A 19,801-nucleotide genomic window follows, 5' to 3' on the forward strand; every position below is an offset into this window, starting at 1 on the left:
TTTTCTAAGGTTTTATGGACTGATGAAATGAGAGTGAGTCTTGATGGGCCAGATGGATGGGCCCGTGGCTGGATTAGTAAAGGGCAGAGAGCTCCAGTCCGACTCAGACGCCAGCAAGGTGGAGGTGGAGTACTGGTTTGGGCTGATATCATCAAAGATGAGCTTGTGGGGCCTTTTCGGGTTGAGGATGGAGTCCAGCTCAACTCCCAGTCCTACTGCCAGTTCCTGGAAGACACCTTCTTCAAGCAGTGGTACAGGAAGAAGTCTGCATCCTTCAAGAAAAACATGATTTTCATGCAGGACAATGCTCCATCACACGCGTCCAAGTACTCCACAGCGTGGCTGGCAAGAAAGGGTATAAAAGAAGGAAATCTAATGACATGGCCTCCTTGTTCACCTGATCTGAACCCCATTGAGAACCTGTGGTCCATCATCAAATGTGAGATTTACAAGGAGGGAAAACAGTACACCTCTCTGAACAGTGTCTGGGAGGCTGTGGTTGCTGCTGCACGCAATGTTGATGGTGAACAGATCAAAACACTGGCAGAATCCATGGATGGCAGGCTTTTGAGTGTCCTTGCAAAGAAAGGTGGCTATATTGGTCACTGATTTGTTTTTGTTTTGTTTTTGAATGTCAGAAATGTATATTTGTGAATGTTGAGATGTTATATTGGTTTCACTGGTAATAATAAATAATTGAAATGGGTATATATTTTTTTTTGTTAAGTTGCCTAATAATTATGCACAGTAATAGTCACCTGCACACACAGATATCCCCCTAACATAGCTAAAACTAAAAACAAACTAAAAACTACTTCCAAAAATATTCAGCTTTGATATTAATGAGTTTTTTGGGTTCATTGAGAACATGGTTGCTGTTCAATAATAAAATTAATCCTCAAAAATACAACTTGCCTAATAATTCTGCACTCCCTGTATAGATCGTTAAGGGGAGGAGGGGAAGTGCCAGGGTTACAGACTCAAGCTCCACAGCCTGTGGCATATGAGAGAAACATTTCACATTTGGCCTTGTCCCAATGCCCGGATGCTTGCAGGGGGTCTTCTTGGGCTGGCATTGGCCACCTGACAAGGCTACTTTGACACATTATACGGGTCAGGAAGTGAAGAAGAATATTTTTAGTAGCCTTCCACCCACATATAAAACAATTGTCTTCACTCACCACTACCCCCAAAAGAAAAAAAGAAAAACGAAGCCAAACCATAAGCACTTCCAGGTGTTAGCACTTCATTAAAGCATTTCTACTTTCTCCACCAAATGCAGCATCTAGCTCGACTAGATGACAGATTCTGCAACTGTCAAAACAAAGAAGGGGGAGTGGATAATCGTGCAGTTGGCAGCTTTGGCATTTCACTTGTTTAACACAATCATGTATTTTATATAACCGTACTCATCCCCGCCATTTTCTCAACATCCAACAATGGGTCACCGTCCTTTTAATTGTGTTGTTTACCCTCTTCTGGTGATACATTGGGACACAAAGTCCAACCCTGATGGCTTCCGAAGCAGCCAATGGATCTCCTACCCGTCCTGCCACTCCACAATAAAGTTCTAGGTACAAATCAAATGTGTGAGAAGTGTAATGCCCGCTTGCCTTTTCCATCACTATTGTGATACTTTACAATTACAAAAGAGTCGCTGCTGCAGGTGCACATACACATGTGCTTATGTACCTGGTGTCTTAAAAAATGACAACTATTAGCTTTTAGAGCCTATAATGATCCATTTTACCACAAGTTCGGTGCAATTCTTTTTTCACCTACTGAATAGATTCGACCACCACAGTTGTTTAGAAGCAAAGGGTCATCTTGGCCGCATGGCCTCCCATCCTTAGGGATTCTATACAGCAAGTCGTACCAGCTCTATTTTTTGTGTTTTTTTTTTTTACCTTGAGCTGCTGGTTGACTTATTTTGATTGTCCAGAGGAATTGGCCCACAGTAAGAGCCCATCGGAGAGACTAGCGCCAAATACGATATTACATAAATTATGGGTCTCAAAAGCCCATCAGCTCCGATCCTGGTAACGCTAGCATTTTACATTCCATAGCTTTCTCACTAAGTGAATTAAGACATTCTCATATTATACAACGGTACAACAAACACAGAAGAAATATATAATTGAATTAAACTAGCGGCGGAGCAGCATTTTGTTAACAGTGAACAATGGTCCATCTGGCCTGGTGCGTCATTAGCAGACCAGTAAACCCCGTTAATGAGTAACATCTTTGGGAGATAGTTGATATTAAGTCTTGTGAAACCAGTAAGTAGTCTGAAAAGTGAAATAAGAACTGGAATTAATAAACTAATCTGAAAAGATAAAACCGAGAAATAAAGAGAGAAAAGAAAGAGAAATCATGGAGGCTCCTGTCATGAGAACAAAACCTAAAGCACGCCCCGAGCTCTAGGAGCCGAGAGAAACTCGATAAGAAAAGATAGAAGAGTTGCCAAAGTGATTAACATTCCCCTGCCTTGGCAGCGCCGGGCTGTCATCCATTTTTATGGAAATGTAATACAGCGGATAGAGAAGCATCAGTCACTAGGCAACTGGCTACCGCTACAGTCAGACAAAAAGGAGTTTTCTCTCCCAACTTCTAATAAAAGCATCTATAACAATTTAACATCGTGACATCTTCTAGATGATACAATTTAACTACAGCGGGACGAAGCAATGACAAATATCACATTACAGTGTAATCAAACATGGAAGATAAAAATGGGGTCTATATAGATCAACATTTTAAAAGTCACTCTGCCTACGTTTTGACAGAAGAGGGTTGGCGGTGGGATGGGGAGGGGGTACATCCTTGTTTCTCTGACACGGATTCGACAGGTCCTCATACTGCTCAATGTAAAATATATCCTCCAAGATGGCATGCTGAAATACAATGTGCTCCTATACACGCCTCTGCTTCTTAGAGCTAGATATGCTCTGGAACACGCAGACTTCACAGTGACCAGCTTAATATATCTACGTCTTGAGACATTTGATAAGGTCAAGAGAGCAATTCTTTCCAAAAAATGAAGACCACCCTGAATAGCAAGCACCCAATTTCCTTAACAAATTAATAACATTAGACTTATACAGCGTGCTGCTGCCTAAAAGGGCATCCAGACGATCAGAGTCTCATACATTAAGGACTAGGTTAGGGGTTGCTAGAAACCCAGGTTTTCATCTTGTTCATGAATGCGAGTTGATTTTGTAAAGAATTAAGATCAGAAGGAAGGACATTCCATGCTTTGGCAGCCGAGTATGAGAATGATCTGTCCCCTAATCTACTATTCGTAACTTTCTAAAGGTTTAAAGAGGTAGACTGCAGATTTGGCACAGGAGAAAATAAAAAATGTCTCCTGATGTACAGGGGACCAGTGTTCTTTACAGCCCTGTAAGTGAATCACAGTGAACCACAGTGCTTTAACCATTTGTTGATGAACTAGGATATGAGCCAGTGGATCTGGTTAACACTATTTCTAATAAAATAAAAATTAGGAAAATTAAGAGTTAGAGGTGCTACATCATTTTGGACAATCTGCTCCTAGTGGACTACAGTATTGGGAAGGCTGAAACAAGCTGAAGTGGCATAGTCAATGCAAAAAGTGATGAGTGCTTGTACCATCATTTTCCAGGAAGACACAGGTATAATAGGAAGACTTTGTCGCAACAGACACTGAATGAGGAAGCAATTGGTGTCCACCTTGCAAAGGTCAATTTCTTGTCGAACACTATTCATAAATTCCATGCTAAATCCACCAGGGTAAGAGTAATCACTAGTTGCTCAGGCCACCAAGATTGGGACCAGAACAAGTCTTCCTTTCCAAATAGAAGTACCCCTGCCTGTTTTATCAGAATTAAGTTTGAGATCATTCTGAGTCATCCAATTGGCAACTGAAAACATCCATTCACAGAAAGTTCAACACAGTAATGGCACTCAGATATTGGACGATGATTTGAGTATCAACAGCATAGGCAACAATATTGGATCATAAGGATCTGACTAGGGCTGCCAATGGGAAAATGTACACATTAAATCGGTTAGGACTCAACGAGGATCTTTGAGGGACCCTGTAGTCCAAGATACGTGACTTGGAAATAAACGGATAACAGGAGACAGTCTGCTGCCTGCCTGACAAAAAAAAAAAGTGTAGCCATTTAATGTCAGATGTCCAAAACCAAATTTAGAAACCCCGGATAACAGAACATAGCATAGCATCAAATGGTGCACTGAGCTCTAAAAGGACTAGGGCAGGAAAACCACCGTATTTTGAGATATTTAGCAGATCATCTGTGATGGCAAGAAGAGCTGATTCTGTGCTACTGGCTGGTCTGAAGCCCAACTGAGACGAGTCAAGTAAAGAAATATCTTCGGGTATTTCGAAAGTTGTTTATTCAGCACCTTTACTAAGATCTTGGATGGAAAGGAAAGTGAGGGGAAGTAACGAAATAGGTATGCAGTCAGAAATGTGTAAAAAAGGCCTTTTGCCAGTCTGACTGAATCCTTGCTGAATCAGGCAGATTGCAGATCTTGGTGAGTTCAGGACTAATTATATTCATAGCTAATTTAAGACCTTTTTAGGCACCTCCACAAACACTCAAAGTTGCAACCACTCAAAGTCAAAGCAATTGAAGGTGCAATGCGCTACAACAGACTCCAACAACAAAACTACTATAAAAGCACACCTTATTTAAAATTGCATAGTAAAGTAAAATGTGTTTTTAAGTAACGGTTTATCACAGAAACGTGCAGTGCAAAAATTGCTATAAGGTAAAAGGTCTGAAAAAGTTAGGAACACCACACTAGTGTTTAACTATGTGTTGCAGGTCATAGTCTAGACCGCAACAAGGTCAATGTCTAGACCGCAACAAACTGTAAATGCAGAAAACGCCACCCAAGATGGCGGGCAAAAGAAAGTGAGGGAAAACTCACAGTGCACTATAAAGAGGTCAGGAAAAAAAGCAGTGTGAACAAACCAAACACTGCACTCAAAGACTGGATTTACTACGCTCTATTTTACATCAAGAGTGAAAACAACCACGTCTGAAAAAATGGTTTAGTTTTGGAGCTGCATGTCCCAAAAGTAATTACACTGAAAGGAACAGTCCTCTTCAGCTGGTTGAAAAAAGAGGTACTGAAGCAATACACAGACATGAACTAAAGCTTAAACGTGCTGCAAATTCACAGGAAACACGGTCAAGATTTTTTTTTAAATGTTACACCCTGGTAGTATTCAAGAGTGACTCAAGTACTGAAGTATTTAACTTTGGAGAAAGCATGTTAGCTATTACAGCTGTGGGTGTCAAACGAGGTTTCAGAAGAATGAAAGCTTGTTGTATACAAAAGTACAACACTACTAATAAACTGTCGAAGGATTAAATCTCTTCAGTGATCTTGCCATACAAAATGAGGCCCTCTGTCTGTAGGTGGAAGTAGAAAGGGCTAGTCAACCAAGAACTTTTGCATGCCACTAGAGTCAGGAGGCACTTGAAATCATTCCTTGGTTACAGCTGAAAACAGGCTTCAGGACTATTCCTCTAAAATGTATGACTAAGAGGACGTACTCCTTCTCAGCCACGCACCAAACCTACACACGCATTGACCTTTTCCTCACCACACCGCACATTACCAACCTGGCTACCAAGACTAAGATAGGGGTGGCTTCCATATCGGATCGCACACACACATTGTCGCTCGCCCCTTCCCCTCACACCTCAAGTGCAAAGCGCTGGCGCCTTAACACGAGTCTCTTAACATATAAGGACACCTTAGCGGAAATCGAGCCCACGATAAAGCATTACCTAGACACAAACAACACTCCTGAGATCAGTATTACTTACCTTATGGGAAGCACTTAAAGCAGTTATTAGGGGTCAGTTCATAGTGATAGTGGCGAGATTAAACAGGACTTCAGCAGCTAGAGGATGACATAAGGACTCTGGAAGTCACCAATAGCCGACTGGGTCTCTGATAGGGAGGAGACAACTCACCACTCTCCAAAAACAGTTACGTGCTCTGGATGAGGATAAGGCGGAGTATGTCATACTCCAGACTAAGCAGAAATTCTACACAGGGGGTAACAAGGCGGGCCCGCTTACTGGCCCACCGACTCCGTGCGCGGGCCACAGGACGAAGAGTGGTGGAGTTGCAGCTGCCTGACGGAACTCGGACTTGTCAGGAAGAGCTAATACTCCAACAGTTTGAGCAGTTCTACTTCGATTCATAATGCAGAAGAGTTTGATCCCCCCCCAGCGGATAGTGACGTACTGGAAAGGGATGCCACATCTGCGGAGGTCCTTGCGGCCATACATCACCTGCAACCAGGTAAAACACCGGGTGCGGATGGCTTTGGAGCAGAATTCTTTAAATCCTTTGGTACCCTGCTATCACCTGTACTGGCTCGGTTGTACAATGCGTTGAGCACGACTCACACCCTTCCCCTCATGATGCAACTGGGTATGGTGACCGTTATCCCTAAGCCAGGAAAGGACCCACACCTGTGCTCCTCCTATCAACCCATTACACTACTAAATGTGGACGCTAAGATTTTTACAGGAATTTTGGCCCATAGGTTGAACCCATACATGCAGGGTCTGGTTGATCCAGACCAAACAGGGTTCATCCCTGAGCGCTCATTTAGCTATAATACTAAAAGATTATGTCACCTTCTGGACAAGGTACATCGTGCCCAAATCCCAGCCCTTCTCCTCTCCATTGATGCAGAGAAGGCCTTTGACTGGGTTCACTGGCAGTATCTCCATGCGGTTCTGCGGCATCTCGGACTCGGCCCCAGATTCCGTGACTGATAAACCTAGAAGCATGGTATCTGTGAATGGAGAATTGTCCCAGCAATTCCATATCTCAAAGGGCACACGACAGGGCTGCCCCCTCTCCCCCTTACTATTTGCCCTGTATATGGAGCCCTTCACTGAGCGTATACGCAACCATCCAGATATATCTGGCCTGCCGATGGGTGGTAGAGCACATAAACTGGCTCTATACGCAGACGACATGCTGCTTCACCTATCCCAACCTCAAACCTCCCTCGCTGGGGTCATGGCAGAACTGACGGCATTTAGCAAAGTCTCAGGCTTTAAAACCAATCTCACTAAATCATCGATACTGAACTTAACCATACCTGAGGTGGAAAGGACGTTTCTAGAGGAGAGTCTTCCCTTCCCATGGGCCGCACAGGAAATCACGTATCTGGGCCTGAGAATACATCCCACGATTAGGTGACTGCAGCACATAACTATAATAGGATACTAGATATCGCACGCACTGAATTGACGAAATACAGGGCCTATGGCCTCTCATGGCTGGGTCGCCTAGCACCAATTAAAATGACTCCGCTGCAACCACCTCCCAACCTTCGAGACAAGCTGCAAGCATTTATATGGGAGTATATTTGGAGTGGCAAGAGGGCTAGAAAGTCTAAGGCCCAGGCATTCCTACCACAGACAGAGGGAGGACTGAGCATCCTGTGCCAGCTAATATTATGCAGCTCAGCTTCGCAACATGGTCAAGTGGGCCCAACCTCTGACAGAAAAATACTGGTGCTTTATTGATCAAGCGGTGGCAGGAGTTCACATCTGGAAGGTGCCATGACTACTTGGGAGACACCGCCCGCCCGGGGTGTACGGTTCACCCGTCCTGCGGGCTACGCTGGGTGCATGGGACAAGGTGCAGATAGCAAAAGGGCTATCCACGTCGATTTCCTCCCCAGATGCCGCTTATTGGTAACCCAGACTTCCCTCCAGCACTCAGCGATCCCACTTACCTATCGTGCAGGACTCACAGTGCAAGAGGATTGGTGACCTCTTTGATAAGAAGGGTGTCATGGACTTTAACAGTCTCCAAGCAGAATATGGTCTCCCCGAAACCTCATACTGGCAATATCTGGCCGTTCACCACTGGGTAACCTCCCCTGCAATACGCCTGCATGCGAGCCGACCCCTAACACGCTTTGAACAGTGGCTCCTAACTACAGAAACGGACAAGCGACTACAGTCCGATATCTAAGCCTAAAACTGACTGCGGCAGCGACTGGAACGCTGCCTCTCTTTGATAAAACATGGGCCTGGCTATTAGATATACGTCAGAGGAATTTAGGAAACTAACCAAAGACTCCCGGCTGATAATACGCAACCTGGCTGGGCCCAACGAATTATGACAATAGATTGTTGCAAATAAGGTGCCTCTCCCCTCCCCTATCTCTCCCTCTTCTCCATCCCTCCTCTTTCATGCTTCCCCTCCCAACGGCCAATGGTTGTAGGTGGGAGACGTTGTATTGTTCTCAATCTTTAAAATCAATAAAAGATCTTAAACCTAAAACGTATGACTATGACTGTTTACTTAGCAGTATTGCAGAAATATTTATATTGTGACAATCTCTGTTTTAGTATAGTTCCAAAAAAATCAACCAATGGGAGGTGTTGAGCTTTTTTTCCTGACAGCTTAAGGGCCCCTGGCCTTCTCTTCGTCAGATTTGAGGGCAGGAACTGCAGGACTGCGCTTGGATGGGGACAACCTAGGATGGAAATGAGGAAGCAGCATAGGAATTGAAGGTACTAGTGACCTGGGCTTTGATGGTAGTACAGTGGGAGAGAAATAAGGAGGCCACATTAGGACGAGGGAAGATGTCATGGGTTTTGATGGCATATAATAAAATGGAAAGCATTGTAAGCAGCTGTCCATGGCATGTAGTACTGTAGATTCACATGTTGTGCATACTCCTGCCATCTCTTGGATGTGCACAACTTTTTAAAGACTTTGAATGATGAGGTATAATGACTCTACCCATTACTGATAATGTACACGGGCATTGGCTCCATTGTTCTTCCTGCAGAGTGGGGTGAGGAAGGAAATGGAGCCTAGAGACACATAAGATGACCATACAAAGAATGAAGACAGAATGGCATCTGCAACAATCTGAGGCTTCTGGGAGGAGGGAGAGTGCATGTGAATCTACAGAACTACATGCTATACACAGATGCTTACAGGGTAACATTTTCCATTCGTGGCATTAAGAGATGTAGATAAACATGCTGTTCATAGACTTAATTATTTCACCCCTACACTGTGGCTAGCTGGATGATGTTGTAGAGAACTGATACAGTGTACGTAATATAGCCTGACCAACTTTAACTTGTTGGCGTGCTAGAACACCCACACAGTAGCGCTTGGTGAAAGTGTGTGGAGTGGGCCAGGCAGCTGCCTTACAGATGTCAGCTATAGGACTGTTACCTAAAAAAGCCAAAGAGGTCCCTTTAAGGGTGGTAGAACGGGATCTGGGAGGAACGGGCAATGGTTTCTTGGCATTTGTGCAACATGTTTGTATACACTGCTTTTGAATGGTTTGAAGAAAAGCACAGAGCTGCTGTGATTTATGGACGGGGAATTGTGTTGTCAATGTAACACAAGGGCCCTTTTGAGATCTAGTATTTGAAGAGCCTTCTCTGCCACTGCTTTTGGATGTAGAAAGAACACTAGGAGTTCAAAAGTCCGAGTAAGGTGGAAGGAAGCGAACATCTTAGGGAGGAATTTGGGGTTCATCTTAAGGACTACCCTACCTTTGTGAACCTGGAATAAAGGCTCTTCCAGGATTAGAGCCTGAAGTTCACTCACATGCCTGAGGGAGGTGATGGCTACTAGGAAGTCCACATTCCAGGAAAGGAACTGTAAAGAGCATGAGTGAAGTGATTTGAAAGGAGGACTCATAAGTCTTGTGAGAACGATGTAGAGGTTCCACACGGGGGAAGGTGGCACCATAGATGGAATGACACTTAAGGTCCTTCGTGAAGGCCTAAATGAGTGAAACAGTGAAGAGCGAAGTGTGTTCCTGTTTCTGAAGGTAAGCAGCAACTGTGGCTAAATGTAGTCTGATGGAAGTAGAAGCGAAGTCTGACTTCTGTAAGTTAAACAGATATTGTCTTGGAAAGCTGCCTTGAGTGGGTTGATGTTCCTGGGAATACAGTAGTGCAAAAACCACTTCCATTTGGCTGTACGGCAGACTCGCATTGTAGGTCTGCTTGCCTCCTTCAGGAGGAATGTTGAGGTAGCCAAATTCTAGGACCTCAAGAGCCAAATCGCAGAGTGGTGATAGGGCTGCCTGGCCCATGAGGGAGCCCCCAAGGATTAGAGTGAGGAATATTTGCCGAAGCTTCTAAACCATGAACGTAAGAAGGAGGAGAGGTGGAAAATTGTAGGCAAATATCCCTAACCAGTTTATCAGTACTGCATTGTACCCATGAACTGTGAGTGTGGGTAACTACAGGCAAAGCATGGCCATTTTCAGCATTGGCATCCAGAAACCCACAACAATAGTACAGGAGTAGGACTTGTAGGTGGAGTTCCAACTTGTATAATTGTTGCTGCATCCTGCTGAGTAGGTCTGGCCACTTCTGGTTAAGTATTATGCTTGTAGATGGACTCTGTGATGGACTTCCCACTGCATCATGCCTTGAGCTAACACAAACAACTGTGGTGAGTGTGTTTCCACCCGTTTTCTGTAGGTAGAACAAGGCAGTCATGTTGTCAGTGCGACTGAGAATCATTGTGTTGAATATGGCAGATGAATGCTTTGAGAACCAGCTGAATGACCAGCAGCTCCAGGCAGTTGATATGGAGACCGTTGATGGGGTGCCCACACACCTTGAGCAGTCAACTCTTGTAAATATGCCCCCACCCCACGAGGGAAGTGCCCTTTGTGATGGTCACCTGCGGAACTGGGTTGAGTAAGGGCCGGCCATGCAACAGATTGTTGCTATTCCACCACTGCATAGAGCGGAAGGTGCAGCCTCAGATCAACACTAGATCTTGGCAGTGACCCTCCACTTGAGAGCATTGTGCAGCTAGGCACTCTTGCAACAGGCACATGTGTAGCATAGCATGGGGACTATGGCAATACAGGAGGCCATCATCCGGAATAGGTGCATCACTATCCTGACTTTTATTTGGCAATCTACCTAAAAAAAGAGGGAGCAACTGGATAGCTTTTACCCAGGCAGGGGTTGGGATAGGGTCCGAGCAGGGCTGGGATAGGCTTGACCAGTGACTGACTTCAGCACTGCCCCAAGAAGAGCTGGAGGTGGGATTCTGTCATACTGATGGTGAACCTTGACCATGTATTAGAACTATAGAGTTCTGAGTGCGAACCAAGCACTGCTGTTTAGTTGTGCTCTTGATCAGCTAGTCATCAAACTAAGGGAACACTGGTCCTCCTAAGATGAAGCTACCACAGCAAGGAACTTTGTGAACACCTTAGGGGCCGTGGCGACCCCGAAGAGCATCACTTTGAACTGAAAATGCTTGCCATTTACAATGAACTGGAGGTTCCTGCGATGTGCAGATTGGATAGAGATGTGAAAGTATGCATCCTTCAGGTTGAGGGCAGTCAGAAAAGTCATCTTGCTGTATCAGAGGGATGACATCCTGGAGCATGACCATGTGAAAGTTTTCTGACAGGACGTATTTGTTGAGGGGCCTGAGGTCCAGTATAGGCCTGAGAGACCCATCCTTGTTGGGGTTGAGAAAATAGAGGGAGTACACTCCGATGCTGCATTGGTGCAGCAGAACAGGCTCTATTGATCCCCTTTGCAATGAGTGTCTCTACTTTCTCTTGGAGAGGCGCTGGTGTTCTGGCGCAAGGGTGTGTTTGTGTGGTGGGATGTTTGGCAGGATTGTGGTGAGCTCCAAGCAGTAAGCCTGGTCTATGATGGAGCGCACCCACTGAACTGAGGTAATTTTAGAAGAAGGTAATTTTGAAGAAACAGCTGTAGTCATCCCACAACGTGTAGTGTGATTTTTATGGGGTGTGAGGAGGGGGTTAGAGTGTGAGCAAGTCAGTGTTAGGCAGGGGTGGTTCCCTTAGTGGCAATGCCCTTCCCTCGACCCTTGGAGTTGAGCATGGATAAAAATCAGAGTGAGTTGTGTGGAGGAGTGTCTCCGTGAGGAAATCCTCATCCTCTTGGACCTTAAGGCCACCTTGTGGAAGGTGGGGGCTCGATGAAGGACCTCGTGTTAGCTGGGGGTGCCATCTAAACGGGACAGCTTGGCAGGCCAGTATCAGTAGGGGATCAACGTCAATCATCCTAGGGGGTCATACGGAGGCTCGGGTCGAAAGGGGCCTCATGAGGGTCTAAGGGATAGGAAGAACAGCTCCCTCTGTTTGATTAATGTTGGGAATCCCAGGAGAGTGTGATGAGGGGTAAACCTGTGGAGGAGAAGGTGAGGGGGGCAGATGATAAAGTGGTGGTGGACAGGGGGGGAGATGGACAGGGTCTAATTGGAAGCAGGCTAATGCTCTGATCCTGGTGCTTCCCGGCTTTGGCTGGGGATTCAGGCTTTAAGGCGAAAAAGTCTTCTTAAAAGTCAGTTTCCCCTTGTTAGGAACTGTGTCCATAGCCTTGGGAGGAGGCTTTGTGAGGATCCTGACAGTCTGTGGATAAATTAGGATTTGTGTCTGCTAGGCAGAGTTCCTGCTGCAGGCACTGCAAGAACGGCTGCTCCTAGTCATTGGCCTCTTCAGTGTCAAAGGTGGTTTTCTACCCTGCCTGAAAAGACTGCGTTTTTGGTGCAGAGGAAGGTTTTGGACCTGAGGTCTGTTTTGAGGCCAGTTGTGATATCAGCATGGAGGGTGTTGCTGGCGTCTGATACCGGGTCTCTGGCAGCAGCTTTAATGCCAAAGGCTGGATCACTTTCAGATCCGAAACCTTGTGTTGATGCCGACCATGGTCCTCTGTAGTGGTGGACCAAGAGCTTGCCTTCTGAGCTTGATGCCTGACCCCCTCTAGGGTGGTGCTCGGCCTGAGAGAGGTGCTGGGATGGAGGTGGAGGAGTGGTGGTACTCCAAATCAACATCTTTTCTGGATGGACTTAGCGATGACCTGAGGTTCTTCCATCTCTGACTCAGATTATGAGCTTGGCTCGGACCTGAAGCTGCCAACCAAGAGTCCAGATTGTTCTTACTCCTCGACATCACGGTCCCCGAAATGGTCAGGGGTGTCATCTTGTTGCTGTGTCATGGCGCATTGAGCGAAACGCCATTTGCATCGGTACCCCAGTGTGTTTTTGAAGTGGAAGGCAAGTCAGGCCGTGCCCCAAGAGGCACAGGACCTGAAGTGGCATTGAGAAGAGCCCAGTCACTGAGCCAGACTGAAGTTGTGCCGAAACAGAAGACTCTGCAGACAATGGTATATGTTTTCCTATGGGTATAGAGAAAATCAAAGAAGAGCAAGAATAACAGAGAGGTGTTGAGCCAGAGCTCTGTTTAAACATGGCCTAGCTCTTCGGCAGAAAAAAAGCAATCTCACAATAGAACCAATGCCATGTGCACTATTAATAATAGAAGGAGTCATTGTACCTCGTGGTTCAAAGTCTCACCTTCAAAGGAAAACAAGTTGCACACATCCAAGCCCAACACTAGATGAAAGAAGTGTGCACATCAGGTGTATCTACAGCAGCACATGCCACAAACATTATGTTGGTTGTGAGGAGTAAAATGATTGCCTCCACTGAATAGCAGAGGATAAGGTACTGCTTAGAGCCAGATGTAGCGACTGCTGCTGGAAGGCAACACAGACACCCCCTGACGTCTCTTCACCCCACAATATCATGTTCATGAATGTCTGGCTTACATATGGCAGTCTTACTCAGCCATGTGCCTTGGGATGGAGTACCAAGCCAATTTACTTCTGGTCGTTTTCAGCTCTTGAGGTGCTTCATTTTTAATTCTTGGAGGCTCACCTCATGGCAACAATATGTCCCCTAAGGAAGGTGCAGCAAAATCCATGTGAAATTCTTTGGGTTATTTATTATCTCTATCCAACACCGAAAGGAGCGTGTAGTAGTACTTGAACTGGCCTGCTATAAATGCATTCTGCAAATTTGTGATTTGGAAAGTCTCATGTCATTGTATTTTTCTTGCACCACTTAATATTTCAGCAAATGAAGTTAACCCTAACAAGCAGACACTCAGTCGTGGCTGTTACAAGGGGCGGTGCGTGGCAGGGGGAAATATTAATAATATAAAACTCATAAAAAAAATAAAAAAAAGCCTACCTGCGCACCACACTGCCACTCCTCCACCCCCTTAGCAGGCGCAGGCTCCAAGCCAGCCCTGGTGCCAATCTTGACGCTGCTCAGAGCCTGTGCCTTTTCTCCCCAGCCTGGCAACACAGTGCCAGGCTGGAGAGAGCACAGTGCACATGTGTGTTTGGCTGGCTCGAGACAGCCGGCCAAACACACATGCGCACTAAGGGGAGTGCACAGTGCACTCCCCTAATCCCCGTTATCCCCCATGGTCACGCCCCTTTAATAACGAAAGGATAATAAACATTGTTTATTACCCTTTTGTTAAACATTTGCAGCGCCTTCTTCTGGTGGCGGGGGGCACAGCGGAGGAGCAGCTGCTGCGGACACTGTCGATTACAAAAAAGAAAGAAGCAAAGGCTAACATGATGAGATCTGATTCAGCCCTTCATGGACAGCCAAGCAGAGAAAGCAGCAGGAAGGTTATTTGAAGACTGCACTCCAGGTGAACTGGCTTTCTTCTGTATGCTTTCCCATCAAGGCTCAAATTATGAACTTGTTCCTTTTAAACCACTGTGCATTGTTAAGTATGTACTCAATGTTAAAAGTCTTTGTTTCAGCAAATATGGTTGAAGAAGATAAATGGTAACTATACAATGGGCACATAAGAATAATAAGAAAATCGATAAACATACCTGGAAACTGATAGCTGTAACTTGGCGCAAACCCAGGATATCCTCTGCCATAGGTTGCAACAAAATTTGGGTAACCTTGGATAATAAAAACACAAAGACATTTAGAACGTCTGGCAGGGTTTTTTTTTTTTTTTATTGGTGACTTAAGTCTATAATGACAGGTTGAGCAAAAACAAAAGAACACAGCCTAAGGCTACAACTTACAGACGGTCAACAGGAAATCCAATTACAAGCTGCAAATCAAAGTGCTTAGTAAGCGTTCACAATGCCAGTTTAAGGCGTCAATAGATCTCTGCTGCTGCACATCTAATGCTATTCAGAGTACACTCATGCTTGTACTGCATGCAACCTGCAAGGGAAGTGTCTCCTTACGCCAACCTTTACAGGGTAAATACATCTTTTACTCCCTTTTTTCACTTCCAGTACACGCATCGCCACCGGACGTCTTCTCTCGTATGCGCCGCCGCTGGCAGGTCCGTAAATAGCGCACACGGCAGCGGAGGGGCGGGCGGCCATGTTGCTTAGCTGGGAGAGTAAATGCCAAGTGCTAAGGCTAAGCACATCCCAAGTTCCCGGTGACATTTGAGGAGCTTACACTGAATATACTTTGCTTTAGAGCTATTGACAGTTGGAGATCAAGGTACTTCATCCCGCGAGACCGAAGGACAAAAGGTAAACGCGCGAACACTAGGCCCAGCAAGAACTGAAAGGCAGACGTAACCACCAGGCGCGCTTTCCTTCCGAGAGGAAACCCAGCTTAAAGGAACACGTCCCTTCAAGAGAAAATGTTGTCAAATGTTTAAGAACATGGACACATAGTTAACTTCCTGGGCTCAGTATTAATAGCTAAATATCTGAGGGGCGACCAGCATTCAGATTAGTTCCACAGACCCTTAGGAAGGGTTCATCGGATTATTTGGCTGTGCATCGTAACACGAGTATTATGCATCACTCCATAAGTAGTACGTTTCCGTACGTATTTGCACATTGAAAATGCAAAAGTATGGCTACTATTCACGAAAAGTCCCAAATCTAAGTCATGCAGGTAGAGAGCGGCGCTGCACGCCATGCTTTACACTTTACAATGTGGAGAAGGGTTCACGATTTAAACTGAAGCACTGGTCAGCACAGGTGCCCGATAATACTGAGTGGTGCTAGGAGCCTACAGACCAACTCCTAGCAGCCTTAAGATGAAAGGGCGAAAGGTCAAGTTCATGCTATGCATTTGGAAGTTGAAAGGGGGGGAAGGGGTCAAAGTGACATCTGTCATCTTGGTCCCAGCTCAACCTTTGTCTACTGCTCCACAGTATAGGGTGACCAGATTTTAAGGAGCAAAAACCGGGACAGGTCAGACATAAAAGAAGGACTAAAGACTTTCCTCTCACTTTTATATCTCTCCGGTCCCGTTTTTTGTGTAGCTTTGTGAATACATGTGTGTGTTTATATATATAAAAACCACGCTCACACTCACACATGCACAAGACTACATATATAAAAAGAACAATGGCCTGACCTCCCACCCTGCACCCCTAACCCGCCCCCACCTGCCTCTCTCTGCTCCCCACTTTGTCTCTCTGCTGGGAGCAGTCAGGGGGCTGTGTTGCCTGATAGTAACAGATAAATTACTTTAATTATTTCATACTTTACTTATGATTCCCTACATGATGTGACCTTTGTCCCAAAAACCGAGACATTTGTTTAAAATTAAGAGAAGCGTTGGGACACCGGGACAGTCCTCTAAAAACCATGACTGTCTGGGGAAATCTGGGACATCTGGTCACCCTACCATAGTACCAAGAAAAAATGCCTTCCTAGCATATGCCCCCGGATCTGGAACAGCACCAAACCTACCTTTCTACAATTCAGGAAGAAACAAACTTGTCTCTTCAGGCAACATTATACTAGCTGGGATGACTTCTCACATGCTTCACTAGTCCTAGCTTCTCCTTTGGTCTCCTCCCCCTTATGCATAAACCCAGGGGGATGGGGTGAATGGGATGGGGCATTTTAGCACCTTGTACCACACTCCACTGCTAGCCAGCTAGGACTGCACTTAAGAAACAAAAATCATGTATATGGCTAATGATAAAACCAACAGCTGAAGCACAGGGAGGGACATTTTTTATTATAAGTGCATTTATATAGTGCTTAATCCCCTATTAATACACTAGAGTGCTTTATGGCAGGTAGACCGGTATACCATAACTCCAAGGATAACACTTAATCCAGTAACTATTATTGGTTATTGCGATAAGTGCTCTGCTCTCAATGAAAATATTCCATCAACTTAGATTAGGTTAGTAGGAGTTAGGTTTGCTGCTCAGTGTGATTTCATTCAAATGGTTGGTGGTATGTGCCAATGGGCTATAGAAGATTAGGCATTGTTAGAAAGCAGGGGTATGGTTTCAAAAGAGGTTGTGATCGAATGGGTAAGGTGCGAGCAGTTTCCAGAAACTGGAATAGGTAACAGTAAGGCAGTCATGAATGCAACAGAGTAGGCTGCACTCCGAGAAGAAGGCATGTAGAGGATGGGTAAGGAAATGGTCATTCAGTAGAAAGCGAAATGAAGTCAAGGTCATTTCTTTATGCAGGGATTTGGAATACAGTGGGAGGAGGCTTTTTGGCACAGCATGTAATCTAAGGACGTAAAACGTGTAGGATCACGTGGGCAAGTGTGATATGTTGTAGAATCTTTGGTTTTAAGTTTGGCTGTCAACAGTGCTGAAACTTTATACTTCAATATGTCACATTAATAACAAAGATTATTCCTATTTTTTCACTCTGTCCTTGGCTCTTTCTTTATGGAGGTACTGTATTATGTGGTAAATCCAGATAGCTGGTCCATTGGGTTTGACCAGTACAAGCTGGAGAAGTGAACCATCTATGTGATTTCTAGCGATCATTCTGTTACGTAGCTGCTCTCACCTAATCTTAGAAAGGTAACGCTAGTAAGGGGGTTTTGTGGATTCAGTTCTCCCTTCATCCTAGTAGGAACTGCAGAGGCATCTGTCTGTTGGCAGAAAGGGAAGATTCTGCGGTGGCCCGTCTCTGCGGGCCTGCACAAAGGCAATGAGAATATCAATCACTTGTACACTGATCACTGACAAATCACTATACGCAATAATTGCACAGTGTGCATGAGCTATTATTGTCAGATAACTAATACGAAGTTGGTGTGTGATGGCCGCAAGCATGGCCTTTGCACTGAAATACTCAGTTAATACCTTGAAACTAATGCAGAAGAAGGTATTTCCCAAAGAACCAGACTACTGTTTTGTAACTGGGTTATGATAGTGTGATCTTGTTTTTAAATATCGGTGAGAAAGAAGCGTGTGAACCTTTACTAAATGCATTTTTATTGTGCTTGTGGTGGAATGGAGGCCTCCGAGATCCATAATATGATTAAGAAATGTCCCAAAATTGTAACAAAGTATCTGTTTGTTAAATGACTCAAAAAGTATTTTGTTGAATTAATTTCACCAATCCCGAATTCTAATTTAATGAAAGTGTCTAAATATTTTTAAAGCTACCTCAAGTTTTGCCAAACGTGGTTCATCAGGGCTTAGTAACTGAAGGAATGGTGCTGTCTTGAGGTCATGAGGTATAATTTAATGAGAAAATTCAAAGCGATACAGAACATCTTAGTTTTATATCCTGTTCGGATTACATTCTAAGACATGATCCGCCCAAAGGTCGGGGGGTTCTGTTTGAAAGTGTGTGGTAGTCTACATTACAGTTACCTGTGGTTAAAACCTTCGTACAGACAGTACATGACCTGGAGATGGAGGAATACAGACTATCATCTTAAGTGATTCCTAAATACAACGTCCAGGTGCTTGCACTGAGGAGACAAGACAAGAACTGGAGTCTGAGTTTTGGCACATGCTTAATTAGTCTTTTGATGCAAGCAAGTTAGGTGGAACATTTTCAGTTGAAGGCATGGACCACTTGACGAGTAGGGCCCCAAAATGCTTGGGTATGCTCAACTGTTACTCTTGTTACATCCTGCATGACCAGCAAGCAAGGCTGGAATAACTCCTTTCCCAACTATTAGTGGCACCTGTGGTCAACAGCACTAAGGACCAGAGGAGAGTTTGAGAATGCACAAAAAAGTCTGCTGGTTTCTGAGATTCCGGTGTCCTGTGCTTAGCCATCCTTCACGCAATCAATCTGCTGCTTTAGGGACTCCTTTGAGGGAGTACACCATGGTGGTCATTTCTAGATAGGCTGTCATTTACTCTGACGGTTCACTGCAGCACACTGGTCACTCACTGGGAAAAAGGAAATACAGCAAGGCCAAACATTAATTTGTAAATTCTGTTTAGAACAGTCTTTCAGATTCTCAAGAGCCTTGCAAAATGGCAACATAATTTAGCATGCTTGAGAGTCTTCTGAAATCCCACTGGACGTTTTGCAAAGACACCTAATTAGCAATGTGAATCTACATTCAGAAAATCGGCCTCTAAGTGGTCAACTTGGGGCTTTATGGCACAGACTCTGAAGTTCATGCACTGATGATGCCCCAGGGATGTACCTTGGTACAGCTCATAAACTTCTTGTTAAGTACAGTGGAACATACACTCAACCGACATTATGAAGCTACAGTTCTGGATAGTCTCTTCTTAAGAAAAGAAACAAGGAGGCCTAGAGGCTTCAGAATCGGACGACCATTTTGGAAGAGGCCATGATGTGCCAATATTTGTGCACAACTGGAAAAACGAACAGGAAAGTGAGAATATGTAATTCTTTGGCTTGTCCCTAAGTGATCTAGGTGGATTATCTAAGCGGCCCAATATTGAGGTGACAGAGCCTTTGCTACCAATGTTCAGACTGAAAGCAATAAGGAGCCTTAAGAGTACATTGTCGCTTAAGGAGGACAGTTCTCATTGTTCTTCAAATTCCATTTATCATTAATAGAATATATAATATCAACTTTTCATTTTTTTTATTCAGTAACTCGAACTGCATCCAAGGCAAGCACATCATGCCATTTGATCGACTACTGTACACATTATGTCCAATCCCATTTGAAAATGCCAGATATCTGATAGTATGCACTGACCTCT

The 19,801-nt window shown here is 44.7% G+C and overlaps 1 protein-coding gene across 19 annotated transcripts in view; it reads right to left on the reverse strand.

The window, feature by feature from the left end:
- MSI2 (musashi RNA binding protein 2) overlaps positions 1-19,801 on the reverse strand; it is a 1,016,916-nt gene that overhangs the window by 213,990 nt on the left and 783,125 nt on the right. For all 19 annotated transcript variants that reach the window (XM_069226626.1, XM_069226631.1, XM_069226625.1 and 16 more), the window contains exon 10: positions 14,736-14,810. In XM_069226626.1, the coding sequence (XP_069082727.1) occupies positions 14,736-14,810 (75 nt within the window). The remainder of the gene's footprint in view (positions 1-14,735; positions 14,811-19,801) is intronic.

This window comes from Pleurodeles waltl, chromosome 3_2 (genome assembly GCF_031143425.1).
Source record: "Pleurodeles waltl isolate 20211129_DDA chromosome 3_2, aPleWal1.hap1.20221129, whole genome shotgun sequence".
NCBI lineage: Eukaryota > Metazoa > Chordata > Amphibia > Caudata > Salamandridae > Pleurodeles > Pleurodeles waltl.